The sequence below is a fragment of the Struthio camelus genome, chromosome 1 (assembly GCF_040807025.1).
Source record: "Struthio camelus isolate bStrCam1 chromosome 1, bStrCam1.hap1, whole genome shotgun sequence".
NCBI lineage: Eukaryota > Metazoa > Chordata > Aves > Struthioniformes > Struthionidae > Struthio > Struthio camelus.
In genome coordinates this window covers 137,029,630-137,057,446 of record NC_090942.1, presented here as the reverse complement: position 1 = coordinate 137,057,446, position 27,817 = coordinate 137,029,630, and the positions used below count along the sequence as shown (strand labels likewise).

Genomic DNA, 27,817 nt, shown 5'->3' with positions numbered 1-27,817 from the left:
TGAAAATGGTTATGTGCAGATAGATTCCCTCTACTAGAGTCAGTAAGGCTCTGTGCAGGTGCAGAAATCCATCAATGGCCACGTGTAAGGTTGCGTCACAGAGAGGACAGGCTTGCTTTAGGTAACACAGCAGCAAATGAGCCAAAACTAAACATTATTACAGTTTTCACAGACAAAGTCCACAAATCTAAATAACAACGATTTAATATTTACATACTAAGGTGATGAATGTTCTATAAATATCTAGTGTAGATTACTCACTCAGCACACTCAAGCGGGGTATTTGAAAATACAACTTTTTAAAATTACTTTTTAAGGCTGCATCAAGAAAATCTTCACCCTACTCACTATTCCAAAATCGTTTGAAGTAAAAATATTCGCCTCCAGGAAAAGTAGCGCTAAATTTGAGTAAGCATGCTAAATTTGCCTGCATGCATATGTGTGCACAATCCTGAAACGCCAGAGCATGCCTCACCAAAGAGCTCAGACCTGGCAAGCAGCAAGCATATCTGGGTATTTCCACTTTGTTTTGCAGACCACTCACCTTTTCTACCTGCCCAGCAAACGAGACTTTGCACAGGCTTACAAGGCAGAGAGGAGCAGGCGGACCAGCAGGTGTAGTGGGAGCAGCACTGAGAAATGTCACTACCTCGGGAATGCTTTGAACGCGGACACCTGAAGCGGCACACCCAGCTCCACAGCACCACGGCCTCTCCCACTCTGTGACTAATGAATCACGTATAGGTATTTGGCAGATTACAGCAGGCAGCTATGTCTGACGTGTGGGAGAGAGGCGACAGCACAGCTCTCAAGACTTAAGAGGCAGGTGTTGACCCGCTTAAATGAGTGAATTTCACACCCAAGCCACACAACCTGATGGGTCTGATTTAGGATTTTGTCTAAACGCTTGAATTTGTTCTGAAATACAACACTACGTCTGAGCGTGACAACTAGTTTCCTTCAAATGTTAAAATCTGTTGCGGTATTTCAGCATTAGCAATCTAAATATACGCTTGTTGAAGATTGTCATTAGGTAAACCAAAATCAAGGGCTTGGATGGCTCTACCACACAAAGAAAAAGGGCATTTATTTGACGCAACTGAGATCCATTTTATTTGACATGTCTGTCTGATTTGCAAAGGTAACACTAGCGATGTTTGAGTACACTAGGGAGCACAATAAAGCATATAGGAGCATCCTCCGTCATCTGCACACACAAAGTCACACATAAAACCAGATCAAGCTAAATATTTTGGCATATAGAAACTAGAGAAGAAAGAGCATCACTCTGATAGTCTCCAGAGGCAAAAAAAGCTTTTAAAAAGGAAAACAGAAGCAAATAGTATGTGTGGGAAGACTAAGTTAAGCTATTATGAAGGCTTAACTACACGCTCTTAAAATTTTCGTTTTTATTCGCTGCAATCTCTCAAGCCCTAGTTCAGCATACTTTTCAAAGCAAGCCAATCTCTTATAGTAATATAGTGAAAAGTCCCTTAACACATGCATCTCAGAGCCCTAAAGCGGATCAGAGTGCTGTGCCACTTCTTAAGGCTGAAAACTTCAGTCCTTTCATGTTGGTGTACTCTTATATGTCGTTAACAGCAATTCTTTGGAAGACCAAAAAAAAAAAAAAAAGAAAAAGAAAATCTGCTCAAGAAATAGTCTACATCATCACAAAACTGCCTGATTTATAACAGATATAAGCAGACAGCGCTAAGGTCAGTCAAAAGCAGCAGACAACACTTAACACAAGGTTAGAACTTCTACGAAAAAGCCTACTGCAAGAAACCAGGGCCAGGCAGAAGGCCTTCTCAGGGCTGCATAGTGAGATAAAAGGGCTACGCTACAAGGAGGGGTCAAAATGCTACTGCCTGAGATGCCGCAAAGCAGGGAAGGGATCCCTCTTTCTTCTTGTCTCACCTTAATATGCACTCAGGAAGCAAGCAAGCAACACTTCCAAGTGTGTCAGGATCTCAGACCACGTTTTCCAATCTCATGTACCTGACAGAACAATTACAAGCTAACTTCTGCGCATTCACAGGGACACTTGAAAGAAAACCAGGATGTCTACCTAATAGACATGTAAGAATGAGATTTCACTAAGAAATTGCTCCATCAGTGACAGGTCAAAATTATAGAGGAGCACATAGATTCACAGAACAGCATATTCTTGATTTGAACTTGAGACCAATAGAATCAGGCATGGAAAGTACATGCATATATTGCTTTTCTTTGCAGAGACTGGTTCTGGACAGCCAAGACATATGGCAACTGCATACAAGAGGATATAAAGATGTGGATGTTCTGAACGAGACGGAAACCAAGCAAATACAATACTGTCATCGCATGCCTGAAAGTGATGATATAAATTTGCAGACAAAGGTAGTAAGAGCATTTAAAGTCACGTGTACAAATTTATATGCAGCAAAGAGACGCGAGAAAAATCTGAAATGGAAAATGAAAACACTTGGTGGTGTTAAATGTTCAATACTGCAGTTCCACTTGCCTTAGAACTTAATAAGAACTAACCTGTTGATAATTCAGTCCCATCAGAATCACTGTTTGCACTAGTTGATTTATAAAGCCAACATAGTAAGAACAAATAGTCTTCTGAGGTGAAAACAGGTGTCAAGAACTGTGAATTTCCTCCGGGAGCAGACTTCTCTTGGGTTCATACTGTTGCATAACCACATACAAGACAACTGATAAACTAGAGGACAAACCACAAGCTTCTCTGCTAGGGAGCATGACAACGTATGTTTTCAAAAATAGCATTACTCTAAACGTTTTGAGATAGCTTATTAATGAGAAAAAAAATCAGATACAAATTATTAATCTCCTAGCTTATGGAAAAAAGAAAGAAGTTTATATTCCTAGCTTGATTAAACCACTTTAGGATTGTAAAGGACAATTTAAGAAGATCCTTCGAACATAAGCCAATAACAAAGAAATTTTGCTATGGAGGGTTACATTTATGTCTGATTAAAAATGAAAGTACTGCACAAGGAATAAAACAGGAATATTAATATAATTAAATTTTCATTCTCAAAGTTATTGCTAGTTTTAACAGGGAAGTGAAAACTCTCTGCAAGTCTACACTCCAGTTATATTTTTATGAAAATGGACGATTAATCTGCACTAGGAAAAAAGAAATACAAGAAAATGCAGTAGCCTTGTAGACTTTATAAAAGACTGCAGATTTGAGGAATTTTTTCCTTGTTCAATATATTTCTGCAGAAGTTTACTGCAAATAGAACTGGGGCTTCACAGTGCAAGTAACTGCGAAAGGCCTTTATAAATGATTGCTTATTTCACATATGCAAAATTCTAGATAAATTTCTTAAGTTATTAGAAATTGTCTTTAATAATTCTAACACAAAATATTAAAATTATATTCCATATATTACACAGAATTTATTTTTAGAGAGAATCTCCCTCACAAACCTTAAAAAAAAAAGCTTTTCCCCACTTGCATATGTTGCATAGAAAACCCCAGTAGACAAACAGCCTCTGAACTATCATTAATAATGCTAATCAATCAGAACAGAAGATTGTTCGCATCTATGGCCAACAGCAGTTGATCCACGAAGAATATAAGAATAAAGGCAAAGGTGCAATGATCCTGGCCCAGCCTGGCAACCAGCCATCAATAGCTTAGGGACTTCCCACACCAAAGTGTGTGCTTCAGTGTCCTTTCCAAATTATTCTTAACAGTGTATTGACTTTTACTGAGCACTGACTAGACATTTGAAAACACTTTGCAACTCCTCCAAAACAGCTAATTCAAAACTCCTCATTGTTTATAGCTGCCTCCCGCAGATATCACTCCCCATATCCATTACTTCGTACCTACAGACACTGAACTTTACCTGCCATTCCACTGCTGAGTCACTCAATACTGATTCTTCTGGAAAGCTTCAATAAGCATCATACTACGACTACTCTTAGCAACCTATCAACAGAAAACGCCACCTCAATATTCAGTCATTTTTCTCAAAATCGTTTATGAATACTCCGAGCAGTAAAGGGCTTTCAGGACATTTTACAGTCTTTGATGGGGATGCTGTTTAATAGCTTTCAGAAAATCCAAGTGTATTCCTTCATCTGGATCATTAAGCTCCTCATGTTTGTTGACTTCTTCAGAGAAGTCAAATTGATTTGCAAGATAAAATTTCTCCCTTACGAAAAAGCACACAGGCTCTTCCGAGTACATCATATTCCGTCTATTCAGTTTTTGCTAGTAAACTTTGATTTGTTGGTCTTCAGTTCTCTAGATCATCCTCAAGCCTTTGTACTGAGGCTAACTTCCTCTGGCATCAAAACCAATGTAAGCAGTAGATTAAACTATATTCCACTGAAAGAAAGACTCTGATATACCAAACGTTCCTTAAACTCCTCCACACTGAATACTGATGCAAATAAGTAAACTTTAATGATATGGCTTTGTTTTTTGACTCTTCCTTTCACACGGGGATCATTTATCAACCTGCCACCAAGTCTGGCAGGGATGGTGTGCTGGAGGGTGGGGTAGGGGGATGGGAAAGGGTTCATCATCATGTTTCCTGCCTTTAGCAGTTTGCTCCTCCAAAAATATTCCCGACTTGTAATATCATTGTTTTATACTTAATTTTCTAGAGATTACTTTCTCTTCTCTACTCTTATTTGGATATATTTTCCCCAATAGCCTCCTCTACTCTGCTGTTTAACTATGTTTTATAGGATTCTATGGAGAATGAAAACGCTATTTTTGGATTTTCCCAAAGAACAAAAGGAAAAAATGAGAGAGGTTATTTTCTATTGTAGAACAAACCTGCACAAAATCAGGGCTCCATCCTGCAGCAGAATCATGAAATAAAAGGCAGTCCCTGCCCTAGAGGGGTTATAGTTATAATTGTAACAAGGCATAACAAGAACATAGAAAGGCAACGGCAGAAAAAGTGGTCAAAGACTAAAGATTAGCTATATATATATGGCAGGTGGCGTGGCAAAAACTTACTTCATTTATCCAAATCACCAAAATTTTGAAGCATCAGTAAGTCAAACTCCACAGCTCGAAATGGAAGCACAAAGCACGAGAAGGGGTAGAAAGAGATCTAAAACCCAACCTCCGTTGCTATGATTACATAATGGTTTGAAGCAGAAATCTCAGTCTTTCTTACAAGAGGAGAGAATGGTTATTCCAAACTGAAGACAAGGCAGTGTCTGTATGGCTGGAAAAGGCTTACAGGCAGAGAACTTCCTCTGCAGCACTGAAGGGGCCTGGTTTTATAGCCCTGACATCAATTATAAAAGAAAGGGGAGAAGAAAAAAAAAAAAAAATCAGGTTCCTAGAAGTCTTCACCCACTGCTCCTTCATATCCCACTCAGTGTTCCTTTTCAACTAGTTTCTTTTTCAAAATGAGAATTTTACTCTCTACTTACTCCTGTGTTGACTTAATCTCCTCCAAAGCACAGGTCTCCACAGCCAGTGACCCTCTAGTTAGAACTGGAAAATAAGCTTACATTCAGCAGTACGTGCATGTGCACACGCACCCAACATCCAGGTTTAATGAACGGAATTAATTTAGCAGGTTAAGTTCTAGTCATCATTGCATATACCTATATCATCTATTAATCCAGCAACATTTTCCTCTTTTTTTCTAAGCACTTCTCACAACTACCTGCAACTTCAGCAATAAAATTACCCTGCCTAGATTAACAAGTACAATCAGAAAAGCCCAAAATGAAAAGCCCGAAGCTTTAGATTCATATGAAGGGCCCAGGCAGATGAGGCTGCTGATGCTCTGTATGAGTGCAGCCACAGAATTAGAATGCAGACACCTGAATATCGTAAAAGCAAACATCTCAGCTGCCCTGAAAAAATACAGGTCCAGTGAGATGAGAGCCACATCATTTCACATTGACACTGTGATTTTTTTGGAAGAAAATTTTTCCAAACCTAGGCCCAAATGCTTTGTCGAGCGACAGGCTTCACAGGAATCCATATGTACATTTTTACCTTATACAGATCCTTCTAAAACATGGACAGGCAGTTCACAATGACCATTCCTCATTTCCATTTACTGTAACGCCAAAAGCAAAACCACCACAAATACTGTTTGCCTAAGTAGCAAACAGATAACCATGACAGTCAAAATACGTATGGGGGAGTAATACTATTTATGATTAAAACAAGCTTCTCTTTCAGAGCCAGAGAAGGGACTGCATGCTGTAATCTTTGCCGAGTTACATCAATAAAGCTATTAAGAGACCATCCTATGAAATGTGCCTGGCTACTTAAATGAAAGAGTGATAATCAATCAACTCAGTGGCACTAAACCAACAGCCTGCGGGCTGTGTGCTGCTGATCATACAAGTCACACAAATCAACGGCTGCTTCCCTCTGCCTAGATGGAGCACCTCGTGTCACGCACTGGGGGAGGCTATCAGCCTACTGAGGAATACAGCAGCTGGAAGCAGACTGCTGCTACCAGAAAAAGTCACCTTGGCTTAATCTTTGCAAGCTAGGCAAAGGGCTTCCAAGAAAGGCAAAAGGAGGCTCTGTGAATTCCTAGCCAGTAGTGACGTATTCCTAGGTAGGGGAAAACATCAGAGCAAACTGGCACTTAAACCTTAGCAACAAGCACGATAACTCTGACTTCTAAAGAGAATCCTGCCTCGTGTGCATGGGCATAAGGACAGCGGGTTCAATCCAGCGTGAGGGAGTAAGGGGCTGTAACCAGCCCCCCTGCATCTCCAGAGTTTGCCTGAAAGTCTGACCAGTGGCAGAGTTTGGCCAGCAAGGATTAAAGTGACTGTTACAGGTGGCAGCATTTCATGAACATTGCGGATGGTGGCTCATAAATTGTTTCCTAAGTAACATACATGCCCTCCATTGTGACAGCTACAAAACCTCCAATTTACAAGGGAGGGCGAGATTCATCTTAAATAACTTCTGTTGTCTCAGACAACACATACCTACCTCTGAGCTAGTAACTTCTGCCTCCTTTCTAACTCACTCTCTGAAGAGAAAAAGGTACTTCCAGGACAGCTGACCTCCTCCTCAGGTAGGAATGCAGAAGTGCCGATTTCTCCCTACTTACAGGGAGTCTGAGACAACTAGTGCCGACATAGATGTCAGAGGAATTCCAGCAGAGGACCTAATTGCACACAGTCACGTGAGTTGTGCACCCTCCTGCCAGGGAGGCATGAGAGTACATATACGATGGGAAGATTTTCCATATAGATTTTCAAAATACCACCTGTCTTTAAGCGCCTGCTTACCAACACAGCTGAAAAAATGATGTTGCGGGTGCAACAGGAATACAGGCAGTTTTTATTTAAACATTCAGAGAAAAAAAAAAATCCTCAAAACCCTACTTTTTTATTGATATTCAGTGAAGGAATATAAGGCAGCAGAACACTGATCCCTCCAGGGGAAGGGACATTTAATGAAGAATTTCCAACTAAACATCAAAGGCTTCTAAAAGAACACACTAAAATCAGGACTTCCAAAAGATTAGACTATCTAAAGCTCATATTTTTCAATTCCATTATATATAACTGTATCCCCCACCATCAGCCTTTGGGCTCTTGCAGGAAGGCAGCATTCCTTCACTTCAAGAGGAACAGACCTTGAGGGAAAGAAAAGACAGAACATCAAGGCTTTGAGAAGAACGGGGAAATGCCAGTTAAAGCATTTTAGCAAAAGGAACTAAAATATTAGGCATTTAATTTCCTAATTACCTCTTTGGACTTGTAATAGGATGAAATACAGCTTTAAAACCTATTTCAGCAAAACCGAGACATTAAAAAAAAAAGCAGAATGCCCAAAATGCTTAATATAAAGAGAATCTACTTTTTGATATAGTACTGTCAAATCGGCATTTGATGACATTTTCTTTGCCTATGACAAAACAGTGTAAACGCTCATTAGAAAGTATCATTTCCTAGGAAAGAGTCTATTCTCAACAAATTAATGCAATGATAATACCAGCTTTCGAATAGATACTTTCAGGTTCAGAACTTGCTCGGGCTGCATGCTCAGAGCAGCATGAAATAGAGAACATTTGCGCTCCGTTAACCTTAGAGACAAGAGAGAAACCCAAGGAGAGCTCAGCGTTTTCATAGTTTAACGAAAGCACAGCCAGAACGATTACTGAAAAGGTCACTAGCAGACAACAGCAGTGCAATAATGCTAACAAAATGCTTGACCTTTACTTAATCTTAATCCTGTTTTCTCTTTTTTTCCCCATCACAACAATAAATCCCATTCAACAAAAGGAAAGTACGTATGCTTTTTTTCTTCAGTCACATTTTCCGGTGATCAAGTGCAAAACAATTCTAAGGAAAGTAAAGTAAGTACACGACACTTCTAAAGAACACTAAAATATCTGATGCACAGAAATGGCAGAAAATGGAATCTATTAGCAAAGAAAGAAAAAGAACGAGCAGTTTAAAAAAAAAGGAATAACTTTACTGAATTATGATGTTATCTCTATTTACATGCAGGATGAAATATTTTTAAGTAACATACCTAGCAGATGTTCAGGTATGCAACTTCATACACTTATTTGTTCCATGATCACCAAGATGAAGCAAAAAGCTCATTTTTAAAAATACTTTCACAAAAATCAAAGACTTGACTTAAGATAAAAAAACAACATGAAAACTTACATATTTATAGTAAATGTGGAAATAGAAAACAGGACAATAAGAAATGCTGCGAGTTCCTCTCTAATGTAATGGTATTTTTTCTGCAGAATAAAAATATATATGGACTCTGTTTACATTCTAGTATATGCCATTAAGTGTTTATTAAGCCTAGTTTTGCTCAATTTTACCTGAATGCCTAGAATGCAAAATCCCATTCTGTAAAAGATTAAATATTCAGCAACGATATCGCTGATACCTTCTGATGAGAAGTTTTTACTAGGAATGGCAGAAACAGTACGAGGGAAAAAAAAGTAATTTCATCAGATGAACAGAATTTCCACATTCTGAACCATTCAACAGAGGTAAGAATGTCTATGCCTGGCTGCTTCCACTATAAACATGACACCTGCACACTGTCTTGACATTAAACTGAACAGGAGGCAGGATCTCTTAAAAACAGAAGAACTTGCAAAAAGCATAATTGGGAGTGGATTCTACACCAAGGTCCTTTGTCACTGACAGATGTTAAATGCAGAAAAAGCAGGAATGCCCTCTTTTTTCCATCTGCTCTGTGACCTTCATTTTACACCTGACATAAATGGAATAAGAGATATTGGCCAAAACTACCTTCAAGACTTTTCGCATGCAAACTATGACTATTTTTAGAAGAAACTTGATCCTCCTCACCACAGAGGAGACAAACTTGTGAGGCAGGAAAAATTTGTATTACTCTCTCCAAATGCACAACTTACATCTGTCTCAGCCAATATTTTGTACTCAACAGCCTAAAAGCACTATAGTATTTCAACAGCAGAAGGTGTTTTTTCGATGGCTGAGGAAAGGAGAGAGGACAAATGCAGAAGTGGCACAGAGATGAGGTTAAAATCAGAGAGATTCCAGGTTACACTTTCATGCTACATCCATGATATCATACTACAAAAATATTTTAAAAAATATGCACACACACAAACATATATATATATATATATACACACACACACCCTTAACTCTGTTACAAGAGGAACGCTGCGTAAGTGCTACAGAACATCAACAAATAACGCTGCTTGTGCATTCTGCCATCATTTTTCAGAGGTTTGACAATAAAAATAGTGAGCTTCATTCTAGCTTTTTAGTTGGTATCTCTTTCAGATTGACTCTTTCAACACACATTTAAAGTTTTGTGGATAAAAGTAGATTTGATTTGATAATAGAAGTATGTACGTGGGGAATATTTGAACTGCTGACACTCCATATTCCTTCCATTTATTTATATAGACAACTGCAATCTTTCTATAACCACAAAATAAGCAAATAAAACCACTTCACTCTCCAATGTCTTTTTTTTTTCTATTTTGAAATTCAAGCTATTTGAAGAGCTCTATATTCTTCCAGGAAAGTCACGTAATGGCATTGATTAGCAAATACACCTTCCTTGCAAAATTCACTGAGCAAGCTAAGTAGAAAGGGGAATATCAGAGCAAATGTCATGAGTTAATGACTTCAACTAACAATGTTTTTCATACAATATCAATTACTCATTACTGGTAACAATGTATAGACAACTACCATAATGACCATAATGTCTTGGTAGCATGAGTTACACACACACACACACACAAAACAACTATATGCAAACAAACATTCCAGTTTCTCTAGTTCCCCACAGCAAAACATCTGTGTGAACTTCCTATCTTCTTCACTGTAGACAAAAACCACTGAATAATTTGGCAGGACTTATCTATCTATATCTGAAACAGAGATTTTGTCTGTTTGTTTTCAAAAGACCCTAAACGTTCCTAGATTGAAGGAAAAAGTCAATGGATTCCTTCCTTACTACTGAACTCGAAGCTCCCAATGCTATATAAGTTAATTCTTTCTCGGTTTGCATCAGTCATCATGTAAGACTCCCTGCAGAACAGCTTAACGCAGGCATAGGAGAACAGTACTATAACATTTTGCATGAAAGACCAGTTATAGAGAAAGTTTCTGAAAGTGAAAGCTTTCCATGACCGCAAAGAGTTCAATTTAAGCCCATGCTACCTCACACCTGTTTATACCGTCTCCCCAAAGAAAGGCCCTTCCCTAACACGTGTGGAAGCTCAGTACCTGGACTTTGACCTGCAGATATCCCATCTCCTCACACCCCTGAAATCAAGCCTAAGACATGCCTTCATTATGGGTAAAAAATCTTCCTTTATCACCTTCCCTATGCAAGCAGGATCCTGAGGGAGGCATCAATCACCTTCAGCTTACGGTTTTTTCCAGAGCGTCTCAGGAAAATGTATAGTTTCATACCCATTACCTCCTCCTCTTCCTAAACTGAAGTGGACTGTTTTCCAGCTATCTTTGCCAATATATACCTCCTGGTAGTCTATCCCCTGCCTCCACACATGCGTATAGGGACAGCGTTTAAAATATTTTTGCAGATACCCCCTGCCCACACATCTTTGTCCACCACTGTTACCCTGTTAGTCAAACAAGACTAGTAGATTACTACTTGGTTAACTATATTTTCAAGAGGATGAGAGTTGGCTGTAGGTGAAAGTAGTAAGGGAAGCGTCCAGCTTTCTCAGTAACTGCACCTGAATAACTTTCAATGAATAACTAAATTCATTTGGATTAACTTTCCATCTCCCACAAGTGTCTGTGCAGTACACACAGACTCTTACTCCCGGCTGTAATTTGCTGTTCTGCTAAGCCTTTTAAAAAGCACATGCTCTCATGCTATAAACAAAGTGTTAAAAGAGCTGTTATTTGTCCATATTTAGCAAGCAATCTGTGTAGGAGATGAAAATGCCTACTATTTTCAAAGGTAAAAGCTTTAACAGTATTTTTTACCCAGCACACAGGATAGGGCCTTTTCTTTTTTTCTTCTTCTTTATTTACACTTCCCTGCACTTTCAGCCCAGAGAGACAAAACAAGGCTGAAATCAAGAATAGATTTAATAACAAATTTGAAAGCTCTTAAATCTGAAACTGAGCAATTGTACATGGCCTCAGATACTCACTTCCCTTCAAATATACCCAAAAAATTGCCCTCAGGCTTTGACAGCAGGTTCTAGCTATGGCTCCTCATCTGAAGCGAGCTCAGTAAGAGAAAAGGTGTTTCTTCAGGTACCTACTGCATATCCCTAAATATCTTAGAAACGTAAATCCCAGACCTCCAAAAGACAGCATGTATACACTACACATACTATACATATATTTGATGATGTTGTAGGTGGCAGTAGGATTCTTCTGCCCTCTCCTAATCATCCTCCATAAAAATCTTATAAGAAAAACAGCAAAGCTGCTGCTGCTTGACTGGTAAGTGTTAACTTCCTTTCTATTAAATAACTGGCAGAAGACCCCACCAGCAGTCCCCCATACGGCTCCCTCAGAAGTCCTCACGTGCAGAACCCTGGCACAGAAGGCACCAGTGCTGTGCTTGCCTGCTGCAGTTTAGCTTCTCATGTGCCCACAGTCTGCCACAAACCCCAGAACACCTGAAGAATCCAACACTTGCTAACAGTGTTACGACAGACACTTTTAATTCTTCCACGAAGCCATCAAGCTTGCATCTGACGTTTTTTCCTTCCCAAAGGAAGCTCTCAAAACAAGGCAAAGGCAGACGCGTCAGACAGTGCAAACAGGTGAGAACTGAGGTAACAAGTCAACTGCAGCATATGAAACAAGAAGCTTGTCTATTTAAATGTACTTCCTGGATTTTAAAATTGGTAAATATTTAGCAATTATTGCAAGAGAGTGCATTCAAGAATATGCTACCAGCACTATTTACTACAAGAAATCTGAAAACTGCAGGCAACAATGATACAAGCCAGTGATTCTCTTACTTTGGTTACTTTTAATATTCACAAAAGCGTGTCCTGGACCAAAACATAATGGGAAGAAATATGCAAGCGGTCGAAAAGTATTTTCATTATTTACTTTTATACCAGCTTAACTTTCCTTTGCTAATCTGGAATTGCACCCATATAACTGGCTAACAAACCTAATAGTCACGGTTGTTACATTAGTTTAGGCAAGAGCGAACAAGAACTGCAGCAGTTTTGGACACAGATACAAAAAACCCACAAACAGCAATACTAGGCCAGCAGCAGCTGCTGTTTCACACTTTGTTCTATTTATCGAGAGAATTGCCTTAATTTCACCCAGTCAATGTTTCTTGAAATTTAGTAGCTACATCCACCCTGCAAATCCAGGAACCATAGGGGAATATTTTTCAAAATAAATTAGACATCTAAACTTTTACCCCCTTCTTCTTAATGAGTGCTTTTCTAGAACCTGTTCTGAGCTACAAAACCACCTTGAACAGTGCTTGCAATACTGCAGCACACCTAAGGCAAAGTAAACATCACAGGTGCTGTATGTCCTCCCTAATAAAAAACCTGGGTCCCAATATCCCGTGACTTTAGAAGACTGGCAACTTGCTGCTTCTGAGATTTCTCTATTCCTCAAGGCTCCCTGCATCCATCTCCCTGGTTCCTTTCTGCTCTGGACACTTCTACACGTCATGAACTAGGATGCAACTGTTCCTTTTCCAGACCTGTATGTGAGGAAGTTTGCTTGTTTAGACTATAAGCAGTTAGTCTAACAAAAAGAGATTACCTGTCCACAAACCCTGCCTCACTGGAAAGACACATTTATCAGATGTAGAGGAAAGAGCACTCAGCAGCGGGCAGCTGACTATGGAGCTCCTTGCCAGGATCGATTAAACACAGACTAACTGTGTTCAGATCAAAGTTCAGGACACACCCGTACTGAAAAGGTTATTGTTTGATAACAGCAACAAAGTACTGCTGAATATGAAATCCCACATCACCATACACCGAAGCAGAGAGAAAGTTAGCACTCGCACAGGAATCCTGCACTCCTCTAGAATTTTATTTCACACCTAGATACAAATCAAAAGATAAGAGTCAGGCTGAAAAACCTGCCTACCCAGAGCAAGTAAAAGAGGGATGGGGATGAACAAGCTGAGTTGGCTTAAGTAACAGAAGCCAATAAATATTGCAGAAGGGAGGAAGAGTCAGCCAAAACTACATCCCCTCCTCTAAGAGAAAGGTTGGAAGAAGGTGAAGCAGGTCTATGCACATGTGAGAAGGATGGCCTTCCTGTACACTTGAACTGACAGCAGGACCAGGAATGGATTCACTTGGGGTAGCAGGTGATGGGACAAAGAAAATTAACTGTATTTAACCACAAACATCAGCCTACGCACACCTTCTCTACCTTGGCAAGAAGGATTAATACTACTGACAAAAAATTATCAAGGGAAAATTCGGTGTCCAGACTTATTACATGAGAACACAAATGGTATTTGAGAATTAAGTTCTCCTAAACAAACATGGAAATACTTAACAACTCTGGAATTGTTCCTGTACAGAGAGGAGGGGATTATCTACCCATAAGCCAGAAATATTTCTGTCTTTCATTTTAGTACCTTTTCACTGATGTGATTCAACATTTCCGAACCAAAAGGAGAAAATCAGCTACCACCACAAAGTGAAGAGATACCCGATTTGAAGACTCAAGGGCAGATTACTTTAGCATAACGTGTTTGGATAATCCTAGAACCAGGAGCCAACTTCCCCACCACCTTGCCAAAGGAGTGCTAGCTGGTACATGCCAGAAGAGCCTTTCATCTACAAACATGACACGATCAGCCCTTACAAGTTGGTTTAAAGTGCATTCCCAATTCCCGAAGACCCCAAACTATTTACTCAATGGGAGTCACTCAAACTCTACCTACAAATGACTAAAAATATACCTCACTGTTACCTAAAAACCAGAACACCTAGCATCTGCCAGATAACCCTGAAAGCACCTTTTCACTGAATGATGCTGAAAGGAGAAGAATAAGCTGGATTGATTTGTTCTGGCAAGGCACAACACGATGATGGACTAGATTATAAAGCCTTCTATTACAGAAAGCAAAAATACAAAAGGGGGTAAAGAAAACCCCAAACGCACTCAAATCTAGCCAGAACTGAAGCTAGCTTTTGGCTGCTGAACAGTTCTTCCTTATTCTTCTAATAGTTTTCTTCCTTAAGACTTCCTTCAGTTGTCTGGGTTTATGAAGGACTGCAGAGTATAATCAGCCTAAAACACTACTTCTCAGAAGCAAGTCCCACAGTTCTCAACCATTAGGACTGAAGGTCAGAACCACAAGGAAAAACTATGTCTTCTAAGCACTACCTTAAAGCGTAGCAGTTCCTTAGCACATATGCATTACCAGCAGTTATCTGGATCCATTTCAGTGCAAACTGACCATTAGGAAAGCATCTTGAGGACTCATCTCCTTCTAATTCTCTCAGCCTAGGGCTTAAAGAAGTATACCATGCTGCAACACCAGTTAACTGATAACTGCTCTGAAGACTGGGAAAACATTCCTCAGCCTACTTGTTTTTTGCTACCTTTGATTTTTCAAAGAGTTCTTTGATATGGCGATTCTCCATTTTTGAACTGTAATGTCTGAAACAGGGGTTAAATAGCACAGAATGCATTTTCTTCTCCTTTCTGCCTTTTTCCTCTTCCCAGTTTCCTCATCTCCCCCACAAGTGCCAGAAGAAAAATGAACAGCTACTTTAGCCTCTCATTTCTGAAAGGCAGGTGAGCTGGAGAAAGGTCACCTGTGCCTGCCAGCATCCATCTGATAGGCCCAGCCTCCCCCCCGGCCTCATGCTTTTCTCTCCCTCTGCTCCTGAGGCTAGGTGGAAGATAGTCAGTTCTGCTGGAGCACAGAGTGTGAGTTATTGCACGAGGGACCATTACAGAGCTGGAGGGTGGAGTAGGCCAGAGCGTGTGGATATATCCAAGTCTTCTGGAAACACCTCTAGCTCAGTCATTGCTCGGACAGTAATGTGCGTGAGGCTAGGAAGCATACAGTATGCTTGATGCAACCTCCACTCTGCGCTAGTGGTCCTCTACTAGCCACCCAGGGAGACAGAGCAGTGGGGAAGACACACCACTGCTCTGACACAGCACAGCCATCCTTATGACCTTGTAGGTAGGGGTAACTGGATGGGAATGGAATGGACAAGGAGGAAAATACCATTAAAGGGAGGACACAAACAAAGTCACTATATAAAAGCTGGAGAGCTAATGTAATAGGTTGTCAGTTTATCAATAGCACAGGTGCATCGTTTTCAGCAACCAGCTTGCCAACAGAAGATTGACACATTGCAAGGGTTTTACACACACAGAGAATTCTGTGGTCTAGAACATTACCTGTGCTATTCTAAGTATCTTTTGAGGGGCTACATGGCCTATAAGCCTGTCACCACACTTCAGGGAGCGTTCATCATAAGGATCATTTGTTGTACAAAGACTTCCTTTACAGTCTTCAATTTGTCTCGGGCATTACAAACAACTCTGTCATGACAAAAATTGGATTTGAAAGTGAATGCGCTTGTACTGTACAACACAACTTTCAGTTCCATTCACACATCATTCAGGCATCTTCATCACAGATTAAATAAAACAGGATTCAAAGACAGGCCATCTACTCTTTTTCACACATCCTTTGGCAATACGACACTTAAAGGAAGAATCACAGGATAGGTAAGGCTGGAAGGGACCTTTGAAGATCTTCTAGTCCAACCCCCCTGCTCAAGAAGGGTCACCTAGAGCAGGCTGCCCAGGACCATGTCTGGGGTTCTGAATATCTCCAAGGATGGAGACCCCATAACTTCTCTGGGCAACCTGTGCCAGAGTCCAACCACCCTTACAGTAAAGAGGTGTTTTCTTATGTTCAGCCAGAATTTCATGTGTTTGAATTTGTGCCCATTGCCTCTGATCTTGTCATTGGACACTGCTGAGAAGAGTACGGCCCAGTCCTCTTGACACCTCCCATCAGGTATTTATACAAATTGATAATATCCCCCTGAGCCTTCTCTTCTCCAGGCTGAGTAATCCCCAGCTCCTCATATGGACATGGAGAGATGCTCCAATCCCTTAATCATCTTCATGGCCCTTTGCTGGACTCGCTCCAGGAACTCCATGGCGCTCTCGTACTGGGGAGCCCAGACCTGGACCCGGCACTTTAGAGGTAGCCTCACCAGTGCTGAGTAGAGGGGAGGGATCACCTCCCTCAACCTGCTGGCAACACTCTGCCTAACGCAGCCCAGGATGCCACTGGCCTTCTCTGCCACAAGAACATTGCTGGCTCATACAGAGCAGATACAGTTAGAGATTATGGTACAAGCATAGAGAGTATAAAACCTCAGGGGAAAAAAAGGAACGAGGACAACATACAAGATTATCCTTGGATTATAAAAGGTATTCTGAAAAACAAACTCTCTTCCCATTACTTAGAAATGTCTCTGATAATCTATGCAGTTTTTCCTGTTTCAGATTTTCCTTCAGCACCACAGCTTGATAATGGCACAAAATCCATCCTTTCTGTAGATTACTTTTTCTAAACAATCTATCTCCTAAGCACCATTCAAACATTTCCTTTCAGCGCCATAAGCTGGCCTCAAAGAGCAAGGAAATACATCCTGGAACAGAACCCTGTAACGAAGCATCCTCTTTCAAAAACCTGATGAACAATCTGTTTAAGCCAAAGGAGGGTCACCCATTTATTTCATTGCACCATTAAACCACTTCCTATGACTCCTGAAAATTGCCATACTTGCTTTTAACCACAGCACTTTGCTTTACTAAACCCACGAAGCACAATGGAAATGCTCATAACTATTAATAGATCATTTAGAGTAAGGGAAAAGATGCCCTATGGCTGAAGCACAGTACTAAAAGTCAAGAAACTAAGAATAAAACTAAGGCCCTGCTCCCAACTCCTTTTAGGACAGTTAAAGGAAAACCAGCCTATCTAATATTATTTTTGGAAACAGTTAATTGGTCTAGCTTTCTTTTTATCAGCATTTTCAGAACCACAGTGACACTTTTCCAGTCTGCTGCCAGAGGTTTCTTTCCCTGACACCAAACGTGTTCACACACATACACCTGAGTTTCACATTCAGCGCAAAAGGGAGTGAAAACTACCAGCAAAGTGCAAGGTGAGCAGCCCTGGATGGGAGAAAGAAAGTACTTCCAAAAGCAGCTCCACTGCGAACGACAAGAGCTTCTGCTCTACTGCCCACTAGCATGCTTTATCAGGTTATCCCAGTCCAAGCCATCTGCTCCCACCTTACCAAGGGAAGTCTCTGTCTATTCAATTGAATAGAATCATTAGTTGGTACCACCCTCCTGAGGGAAAGGAACTTAAAAAATCTTTACTTGAAATATTTAAAATTACAGTAATGCTGTGTGGACAAACACTGCAATAATATCTTACTTTTCCTTTTGGGACACAAGAAAAGCCCTTTTTGTGTTATACGCCACATGAAAATATTTTTCTTTCATATGATTGGAGTTTCATTTAACTTACAATACAATTAATTACTGAAAGTTTATGCTAACTAAATAATCAAGCCTAGTTTACTCAGGCTGGACTTTTCCTCAAACTATCACTTGATTGACCGCTCAACAAAAAGAGAGAAGCGGTGCACTCCCTGACTGGGTGGTGAAAGATCACTTCAGCACTCTTTCTGTAGTTAACATCCCCAGGCATGCCATGCTGTCTTTAAGAAAACTTGTATCTTTCTTTTTTGATCAAAACCACATGAAGAATTTCAGCATTCCACCATACCTACAACCAAAATTAATCGCAAACTAGAAATATTTGAATGAATGTTCTTCTGCAGTAAAGAATAGCTCTGCTAGCTTCTGCTTGGCATAAGCCAAGTCATTTGGCAACTCATATGGATTGAGCCAAGGAAGATAAAGCAGATCTTACCCAATTGAAGCAAAACCACAATATGCCCTCCAGCAACTGGCATTAAAACAGACAAAACAATCAGATATACTAACGTTACTGTTATTTTCTTGAAGATTTCTAAGATGCTTTTACAGTGGCATCCACAAACTGATATGTGCTAACATGGACTCTTATCCAACACATCCTGTTCCATCTCATCAAAACCTCAAGTAGCAAGTGATAAGATTTTAAAGCCTCCTTTTAGTTATCAGTATCAATATTGGGGGGGGGGGGGAAGGACCATTTAAGAGAAATCACTTAAAACCAAACAAAGAAAAGTAGATTTAGGAAGCTCCATATACTCTCTTCTTCTAAAATAGTTGTTTAACGTTGATCCATGATGGGGCACAAAACCAATTTCTCTTTCCGTGCAAGTAGATGCATTAATGTGAACACAAGAGTCAACAAGCAGACAACTCTGACATGAAGGACCTACTCAGAAGGGACCCTAGACTAAGAGATGCCCATTACACAACACCAAGTTAATACATACTCAATAGATCAGTACTCTTGGAAGGCAAATGTAAACACACAGGACTGACTTTACAAAACAACAGCTTTAATTATTAGTGAAGGGGCTGGCTTCAAAAGTTGGAACAAACATAATTTTATCTCTTTTGATATTCAAGGCACAAGGAGAGGAGAGTTTGTAATCCAGAATTCAAATACAGACTGCTCCAAAAACCTACTTACTCTCACAAGGGAAAAAAAAGTAAATTTGGAAAAGTAAAACATTATATGATGCAGAGGAAGCGATCTCTTCTGTTGAATTACTACAAGAAATTCAGCTCAATAGCATTTTTTTCAAATTGGCCCAATGTACAGAGGCCTCTATGCTACAGTGGAACATAATAAGTGACTTTTTCCATGTGTTAAAGGAGTTAATTTAATAATAGTGAAGCCTCAAAAAGGGAAGTTGACTACTGGTACCTTTATTTATACGAAGAAAATAACATGCAACCAAAGTGAAGGAACAAACTTTGGCACATTTAGAAACAAACAAACAGTTGAAAGTAAAATGACTTCTAAGCAAACAGATATCACAGTGACACCAGAAGCTGCAGACAACATGAGGAATGTTTCTAGTCACTCCCGCTTCAGGCATTCACACTGAAAACCAGTTAGAAAGCAAAGAGTCAAGATACCATGTAACTGAAGTTAATCCAAAGATCATAGAAAATCTTTATCAGTCAACAAAACAGGCATTGAACGCAGCACCTTAACACTACACCAGTGGTCAGCTTCCTATTGACCAAATAAAACCAGGCATATACACATAAAGACAGTAGCAAAACCCTCTAGATTCTCAAGCGCAAAAGAGAAACTGATGCCCCAGAGTTTAGGCTAAAACACTTCCAAACATTCTAATCTGGCACCCAGAAAGCAAAAAACGATACAAGCAAATAATACAATAAATGAAAAGAATAAATTTAACTAGATTTTGTATCACAGAGGAGATAAATATTAAATAGCTAAACAAAAGTGTAACTACTGTGGATCATTCAAGAGTTACAGGAAGAAAATGAAGAAAAGTCACCTAAAACATGACCAATAGATATTTTAATGTATTATTTAATTAATTATGCAGAAAGCCTGAAATGTATATGCAATATGTATTCATATATGTAGAATACAAAAGATAATTCAAAAGCAAAAGTAATTCTATATGAAACATTTTAATTACTGTTTAATTGCAAACAAGAAGTACTTTACTAAGATCCCTACAGTACTCACTCAGAAAGACCTGTAGATAGGGTACTAGGTGTTAGGGTTTTAGGATCTTGACAGTTTGGTGACACAAATGAAGATAAAAATGAAAGCTATTATTTGAATGACTGAGGCAAAGTCCGTGAGACATGTTACAGTATTTTAAACAACAAAATAATAATCTTGAGTTTCTTTCCTTTTTATTTTTTCTTCATTTTAATGATAAGACATTTCCACTGGGTGAAATCCACTTACCTCTCATCTTCACACCCACACACATCAGCATCGTTCATAGTTATGGAGATAAACCATAGCAGCAGGTATTTCTAAGTATCTAAAATGCTGTATAATAAATCCATGCTGTATAATAAATCTTTGACTAGCTAAGTCTTCAGATGACTTTTTTCATCAATCTGATAGGCAGATCACTAAATTACTTAAGCAGTACTAACTCACCAGATAGAGTGTTTGAATATACATAATGGGAAAACTAAAACATAACCATACTCTCACATGCTCTATTTCCAATCATAGAAAAGGCACAACGAATGTATCAAGTTCTGTGACTGAAATACTCAATGCAAATCAATTACAGGAAAATAACTCAAAAATTATGTAAATTCCTCAAATTATGTTGGTTTAAAAAAAAACATTCCAGTACTGAAGGAACTGTATTTTCATGACGGCAAAAACCCTTGCTGAGTTACAGTGGTTTTTTTCCCCATTGTTTTCAGATTTTACCTAGGTTTTTCTCCCAGCCAGTAGAAGAGATTCACAGGAAAGGTAAATTTGGGTGTGTAACACAAAGGAACAATTGCATTTAACATACTGTTGTACAATGACTTGGGTCAGCAAGTCTACTGAACTGAGTATAATCTGTCACACACATATCACATGTTAGCTAACTATATCAAATAGAACCTAGAAGATATACAAAACTCATGAAAGCTGAGATTATCAGGCTGAGAAAGACTGTGACAGCCACGTAAAGAAGGAAGATGGAAAACGGGGTGGAGACAACTTGAGTTAGCTGTAACTCGATGCAGGTAACGTTTCCATGCTGTGTACGAATTTCCTGATTAGTTTTATTTCCCCTCTCCTCATGCTTTCTAAAATGCACTTATTTATAGAAATTCTATACAAGTCATATATTTTTATTTCACCACATAAACGGGTACAGAAATTAAAATGAAAACAACTGCTTCTAGGATCCGTTTGACAGCTTGAGCCAGACATAGATGAAGGGCAGAAAAACTGGAATTGCCTGTCAGAGAGTTGCTGCAAAAACTGGATGTCATGAGGAATGTCAAAACAATTGGAAATGAAAAGCCAAAAAAGCTACTGAGCATGGTGACAGTGGGCTATTCCAGCATAGGAGAAGTACACATGAAGGATATTTAAAAAAAAAAAAAAAAAAAAACAACAACCCACATCCTATTACCTGAACACAGCAAGAACAATCCATAACTAAAACATTTTATTTGTCTTACTAATGCATTTTAAGGATGCAGAAAAATGACTGACAGATATGAACAGGATATTAAAAGGTAAAAGGATTTCTCCTGCTGGTTTTGCTCCCTGTACATTTAAAGACTATAGCTAAGAAAGCCATAATTGTTTCATTAATAAGTATTTTATTTATCCATGAGAGAAAAAAAGCCTCACTATGTAAGTCATCATACAATATCAATATGCAGGAAATATAGTTTAATTTATATTAAATATGTACACAGTCCTTCAATTAGCATAGCAAGAAATAATCACCCAATATAAAATACATCCCTGATGTATTTGCACTGCTATGGATATGGCAGCCACCAAAGCAAAAGGACGTATGTGACACTGTACAGCACAGTCTTATAAACACTCTAAAGTTTTCCGGTGCCTCGCTTTCATAATATGTGCATTTCAAGTGATATGCCTTATATCTCCAATTCTATAATTCAAAGGCAAGATACATACGTTAAGCAAACTTCACTGGAGAACAAAAGGGAAGATGAGCGATTCAGTACCGAGTAGCTCGTCCTTCAAATGCTATTTAGTAATTACTACTACTACAGACGGTAGCAGCAATAACGCCTACGTTTCAGTCACCTGACACTTTCCCTTACAAAAAATTCATGCACTGTTTTCTCAAGCTCCAGCATCTCGAGTGTTTGCCATTGCTTTGATTTTTGGCAAATAAAAACACTGGAGGTCTGCAAACGTTATTTGCTTGTGCCACGGAGTTCTACTCCCTTTTGCAGAATTAATTATAAAACCACGGAACAACAGTCTTTCCTGTAACAGTCAAGAGATGCAAATACCTTCTGTTGCCAAGGGCTTGTTTGTTACAACTTTATCTTGGTAGAGCGTATGGAGTGATGGACATCCTAAATCTGGTGCCTCACGCTGCTTGCCATCCTAGCAGTATCCTCAACAGGAGATGCCTAAAAATCAAAACTCTACTCGGATGCTGCCAGAGAACCACAAAGCTTGGGAAAGGGGATGCAGGCTACAGGTGTTCGACCTGACACTTGGGCAACACATTGAGCAAAACGCCCTGACACTTGGGCATTTTATTTGAGGATACGGAGGAACGACTCTCCTTATCCCTGTGAACAAGGCAAGGACTCCAGAAACAGATGCAAAAACAAACGTGCAAATTAAGAGAGCATGAGTTCCACACTCCCTGCTAACAAATGGCATTAGCAACTGTTGTGATGGCTACAAAATTGGTAAATTGGACCTGAGAATAAAGTCTCATGCTCTGCTACAACAGACTCAAATTCTATCCACATCGCTATCTGTAAATGTACCAGGCACACAATTGTTTCCCAGTGCATCAGATATTATCTACTAGTAGTTGATTCAAGTAACAGATTTGGCTGAGAGCACTCTGTACTGCAGTGCTTAGGCATTAGCGTTCAAATGGTGATGCTTGACTAGAAGTGATTAGATCTGTCCATGCTCTACAACACATGTCCCTCTTGAAACCACCTTTAATTACAACACCACATGCTGCCTTTTCCACGGATTCCCAAGCTCATATATGGCAAAAGATAGATGATGCCCTGGTCTACACAGTGAGTGAAGCTTTCTTGCCACACTTGTCACAGCAGTTAGAAGGTATACTGTAAGAAAACGCAAGAATTTTTTAAAAGGCTGTGGACAAGGCAAGCAAATACTATGCAGACTTCTTATGCTTTGGCGGGGGGGGGAGGGGGGGAGGAAATCACAAATATGACTTCTGTACAGTAATTGTTTTCCTCCTTCTTTTCCACAGTGGAATATGAAAAACCGGACACCCAAGACCCAGAAGAGTTGACTACTCAGCTTCAACAAATTGCAGTGGAGATGTGACTGCTGAGCACAGCAGGAGCATGAGGGACAGAGGAATAGAAACGCTCCTAGCCCCATCCTTGGCTCCTGACAGCGTAACCTCAGAGAGGTTAAAGACTTAAATTCATCTTCCCACCCCATAAATTTAGGATAATAGTACTTCCTTATCTCCCAAAGTAACTGTAAAGCCACTTTTAGAAACTAAAGTGGCTTAGGGAAAAAAAAGGAAGTTAATTCTTTCTTCTGCCCAAGGATGCGGATGGTTTGCTGTCCGCAAAGCAAAAGCCCCATATCAGATGATTAAGGTAAAAGTATAATGAATAGCTGCCTAATTCCTTAATCACCATTCACCTCGTACATTGAATCAGGGAGAGGCCATGTGCAGACACAGCAGTCAGACTCAGCCTTATGGATACACGTGAGGCGAAAGGCTGCGGTTGCAACCACCGACCTTAGCTCTAACACCTCCTGGTGTCGAAGGCCTCGATCCCACGCAACTTTCCACGCGCAGCACCTTCCAGCAGAGCAGCCTTTCGGAGCGCGGGCTCCACCGCATCAGCCGTGCGTGTGTGTGCGTGTGTGTGTGCGCGCGCTTGCGTGTGTGCGTGCACCCACCTACCCCCGCTTCACCTTCAGAGATTTAAAGTTATGCTCATTGTGGAAGAGCAACGAGGAGGGACCTTAAAAGGAGCCATGCCTACACAGGGGCTCCCAATTAGGCACATTCAGGCGTGATACCAGCTTAACCAGTTTGCTACCGAGGTTGGCCAACCGGCATAGGCAGGCCCAGACACCGCAGAAAATTAGGCTTAGGAATCACTCCCTCGTAGCTCGCTACTTTAGGACGAAATAACGCTGCCTCCCTCCCTCCCTCCCTCCCTCCTTCCCTCCCTGGCAGCGCAGCCAGCGGTTGGGAAACTGAAGCGCCGCACAGGCATCTGCCAGGCGAGCCCGACCCGTCCGGTTTGAAGGCGCGCGCGAGCTCCCTCATGGCAAACGCTTCCCGCACCACAAAGAAAACACCGTGCGCAGCAATAAAACAACCCGCCTTCACCCCCCGCCGGGGAGCCGCCGCCCCCTCCCTGCTGCCCCTCACGCACCCGCGGGCTCCCGCCGCGCAAAACCCGCCTCGGCCCCGGCCCGAGATGGCGGCCGGACCTGCCGCCGCCGCCGCCACCTGCCGGGCTGGGCGGGCGGGGGGAGCCCCTCGCCCCTTTGTGCCTCCGGCAGCCGCGGCCCGAGGCGGGGAGGCAGCGCAGGGCGCCCGGCAGCGCCGCTGCCGCCGAGAGAGGCCGGGAGGGAGGGAGGCAAGGAGGGAGGGAGGCGGGCGGGCACGGGCACACCGCCGCCCTCCCGCACCTGGGCTCGTCCCCTACCTGCCGCCCGGGGGTAGCTGCGCGCAGCCCCCGGCTCCGCCATCTTCTTCGGCCGGTGGCGAGAGCCGCTTCGCCGCGTCCCGCCGCCGCCGCCGCCGGGGCTGCGCTGCCCTCCGCGGCGCCCAGCGGCCGCCGCACAGGCGCACTGCCCGCCCCGCGGCACCTGACACCGCGCTGCGGGCGGGGGGGGAGAGGGCCGGGGCCGGGCACGGCTGCCCGCCTGGTGCCACACGGCGGCGAGAGCTCCCCCGCCCGCGCTGGGCGGCGGCGGCGGCTCCCGCGCCGCCAGGTGCTGCCGCTGCTCCGCCCCGGCGGGGAAGGGGGGGGGGGGGGGACGCGGAGCCGCCGGGAGCCTCGCAGGCCGCCGACCCGCCTCGGTGGTCGTCGGGGGTGCCGAGGCTTTTTTCTTTTTTTTTTAATTTTCGTGTGCGCTAAAGCACCGAAAACAGGGGCTACGAACAGGGCAGCCAAGAACCGCGGCAGAAGTATGCCCGAAACTTGGCCGCCCTCCTTCCCCGCGGCGCCTGGCGTTGCCCTGTCTCGCCTCGCGGAGGGGCTGCGGCCGTGGCTCTGGTGGTGGGGGAAGCGGCGCGGCCATCACCGGGAGCTAACGGCCTGGCCTGGCCGCCCGGGGGTCGCCCTTCGCCAAAATGGGGGCTCACTGGTACGCCGCCCCCCCCCCCCCAAACGCCTGGGGTCGGCCGGCGGCGGCCGTTGGCTCCTCCGCTGCGTTTGGCGTTTGCCGCGTTGCCGTCGCGGATTCGCGCCCCGCTTGAGCGTGTCGTGTCAGGCCACCCGGCTACACGGCCTAGTCCACACGTTGAGTGTGTGGCGTGTTTAGTTAGTTTTATCGAGGAGAGCTAAAGGACGCGCTCCGCCGGCTCTCAGGGAGGTCTGTCCTGGCAATTCGCTTCCCCAGGTCTTTCCATGCTGCCAGTTAGGTGAGCTGTTCCCGCTCGGACGTTGCCCTGGTTGAAGGCAGGGGCGTATCGTCGCCATCGGTCCCTTTCTACCTAGCTAGGCACGCGACCTGCCAGCGGTGTGCTGCTTGAGAGAGACACAGATGTATCTTCACCTGGTTGCGTTTCTAACTGTTCCTCCCCAAGGTCATTGCGTTGTCCCGGTCTGGCAATAAATCTGCCCGAAACAGGTTGGCGCTGCAATGGCAGTATCATTTTGTATTCAGTTTTAGAATAGGATTGAAGGAGAACTGGAGGGAAGCTTTCTTTTTTTCCTTCCCTTAAATAAATGTGTGCTCGTGGTCAAAAGACAGAACGTTGTAATGCACAGCTCACAAATTTGTTTTGCCTCCTGCCTTGTTTCTCTGAATTCTTGACCACGTCAGGACAGCCTTCAGCGTGGCGATAGTGTACGCAGCCTCTACGTAGGCGTGTGGCTTTCAGGCAGCTCTGGCTGTTCCAACGCCGCTGCTTTGAAACGCTGCTAGAGCTGGAATTAGAAGCCAAATATCTTATTGCCTGATCTTCAATTCTGATTTACCAAAGTCAAAATTTAAGACTTTTTGAATCCTCCTCCTTTTCCCTCCTATTCCCTTTGTGCTATTCTTTTGGTCTGGCAGTTATATTCCCGTTGTTTTCTTATTTAGCTGAAAATATAGACTATAATCAACATAAGGTGGAGGAGGAAAGTGGGGTTTTTTTTAAGCTTTTCTTAAACTATTTGCTTTTGGTATTTCTGATGTGTCTCCAAGTAAATTGCTGTTTCTTACTAAGCGCAAATTATTCTGCTGGGACTTGTTTGTCAACAATTTATCTTTCATCAGTACATTCAAGTGGTGTTCTCATGTTTGGGTGTGCATACCTCAATAAAAAGTTTTAACTTGACAGATTTAGGATTTTTTGGAGCACGTAAAAATAATTATTCAAAGACTTTATTTTAGTTGTTTGTAACTCCACCAGATTTAAATGATTTCAGTTGGTATTGCCATGGCAGCTATTTCTCAGGCTAAACTTATATCAAAAGGCTTCACTTAAAATTATTCTACCTGTCTAAAAATGAAATTGTGTTGTTTTGCTCATGTTACCAAAAAAAAAAAATGTCATGTCATACTGTATGGATGTCTCCTGATTCCCAGAGGCTCCTTTGGCAATTAAACCAAAAAGATGACTATCCTGTAATCTTAATCTTCCTCCTGTTGGTGTCCAGGGAACACAGAGGAAGAAATAGCTGGCCTCAGTGCAAATTTCAGAGACTTAGTATTGAGGGAATAGAAATAGAGAATGAGTTTGCAAGACTGGGAGTTAGGAAAACAGGAAATGGGTATGAGAGGTACAAAAACACAGGAAAAGATGCAGAAATACAGGCATGAGCTAGGGATAGCCCGGGGAGGTTGGAGAAGGGTATCTGCGGGGAAAGCACTAGGGCAGGTTAGGGTGAAGGACAGACAGGACCACAGGAGAATGTCCCCTCCCCCCCATGAAAGGTGACAAGCCGTTAAGAAACCTGTAAGTATAACACGTCACATGGAAAAATAAGTAGTCTTCTATGACTGTAATTTACCCCGATGGCTGGCTCACAACCTCACTAATACTCAGTTTGGGAGTCTGGCTGCATGTAAGGAAAACACAGTTTTAAAGACAACTTGGCAAAACCATATTGAAAACATTAAACAGACATAAAGCTCCCAAGACAAGAAGTTTCCGTATAGTTATATGTGTGGTATGTGTTATGATACAGTCTCTAAATTACCTTCACACAGTACTTTTTCCACATGACTCCAGCCTCATTCAATGCAAAGGATGAGTGGTGTTTAATTAATGTATAGTTCTTCAATGTTTCTCTTAATTTTCATCATGTAAAGTGTGATCTCTCATGTCATATTTACTGTATGTTCTTCAAAACGTGCCTTGAAGGTGAGTTAATTAATTTCCATGACAGCTTTCCTGTGGTACTGTCATTGCACTATCTTCACTCCTTGTAATCGTTAATGAATTTAACT

The 27,817-nt window shown here is 41.7% G+C and overlaps 1 protein-coding gene across 4 annotated transcripts in view; it reads right to left on the bottom strand.

The window, feature by feature from the left end:
• MAP7D2 (MAP7 domain containing 2) overlaps positions 1 to 25,034 on the bottom strand; it is an 83,961-nt gene extending 58,927 nt beyond the window's left edge. For 3 of the 4 annotated variants that reach the window (XM_068918192.1, XM_068918225.1, XM_068918241.1), the window contains exon 1: positions 24,859 to 24,998. In XM_068918192.1, coding sequence (XP_068774293.1) covers positions 24,859 to 24,901 — 43 coding nt within the window. In that variant the 5' untranslated portion in view covers positions 24,902 to 24,998. Of the gene's footprint in view, positions 1 to 24,858 lie in introns of all 4 variants that reach the window. The other variant, XM_068918215.1, reaches the window with a different exon arrangement.
• Between the last annotated feature and the right edge of the window lie 2,783 nt (positions 25,035 to 27,817).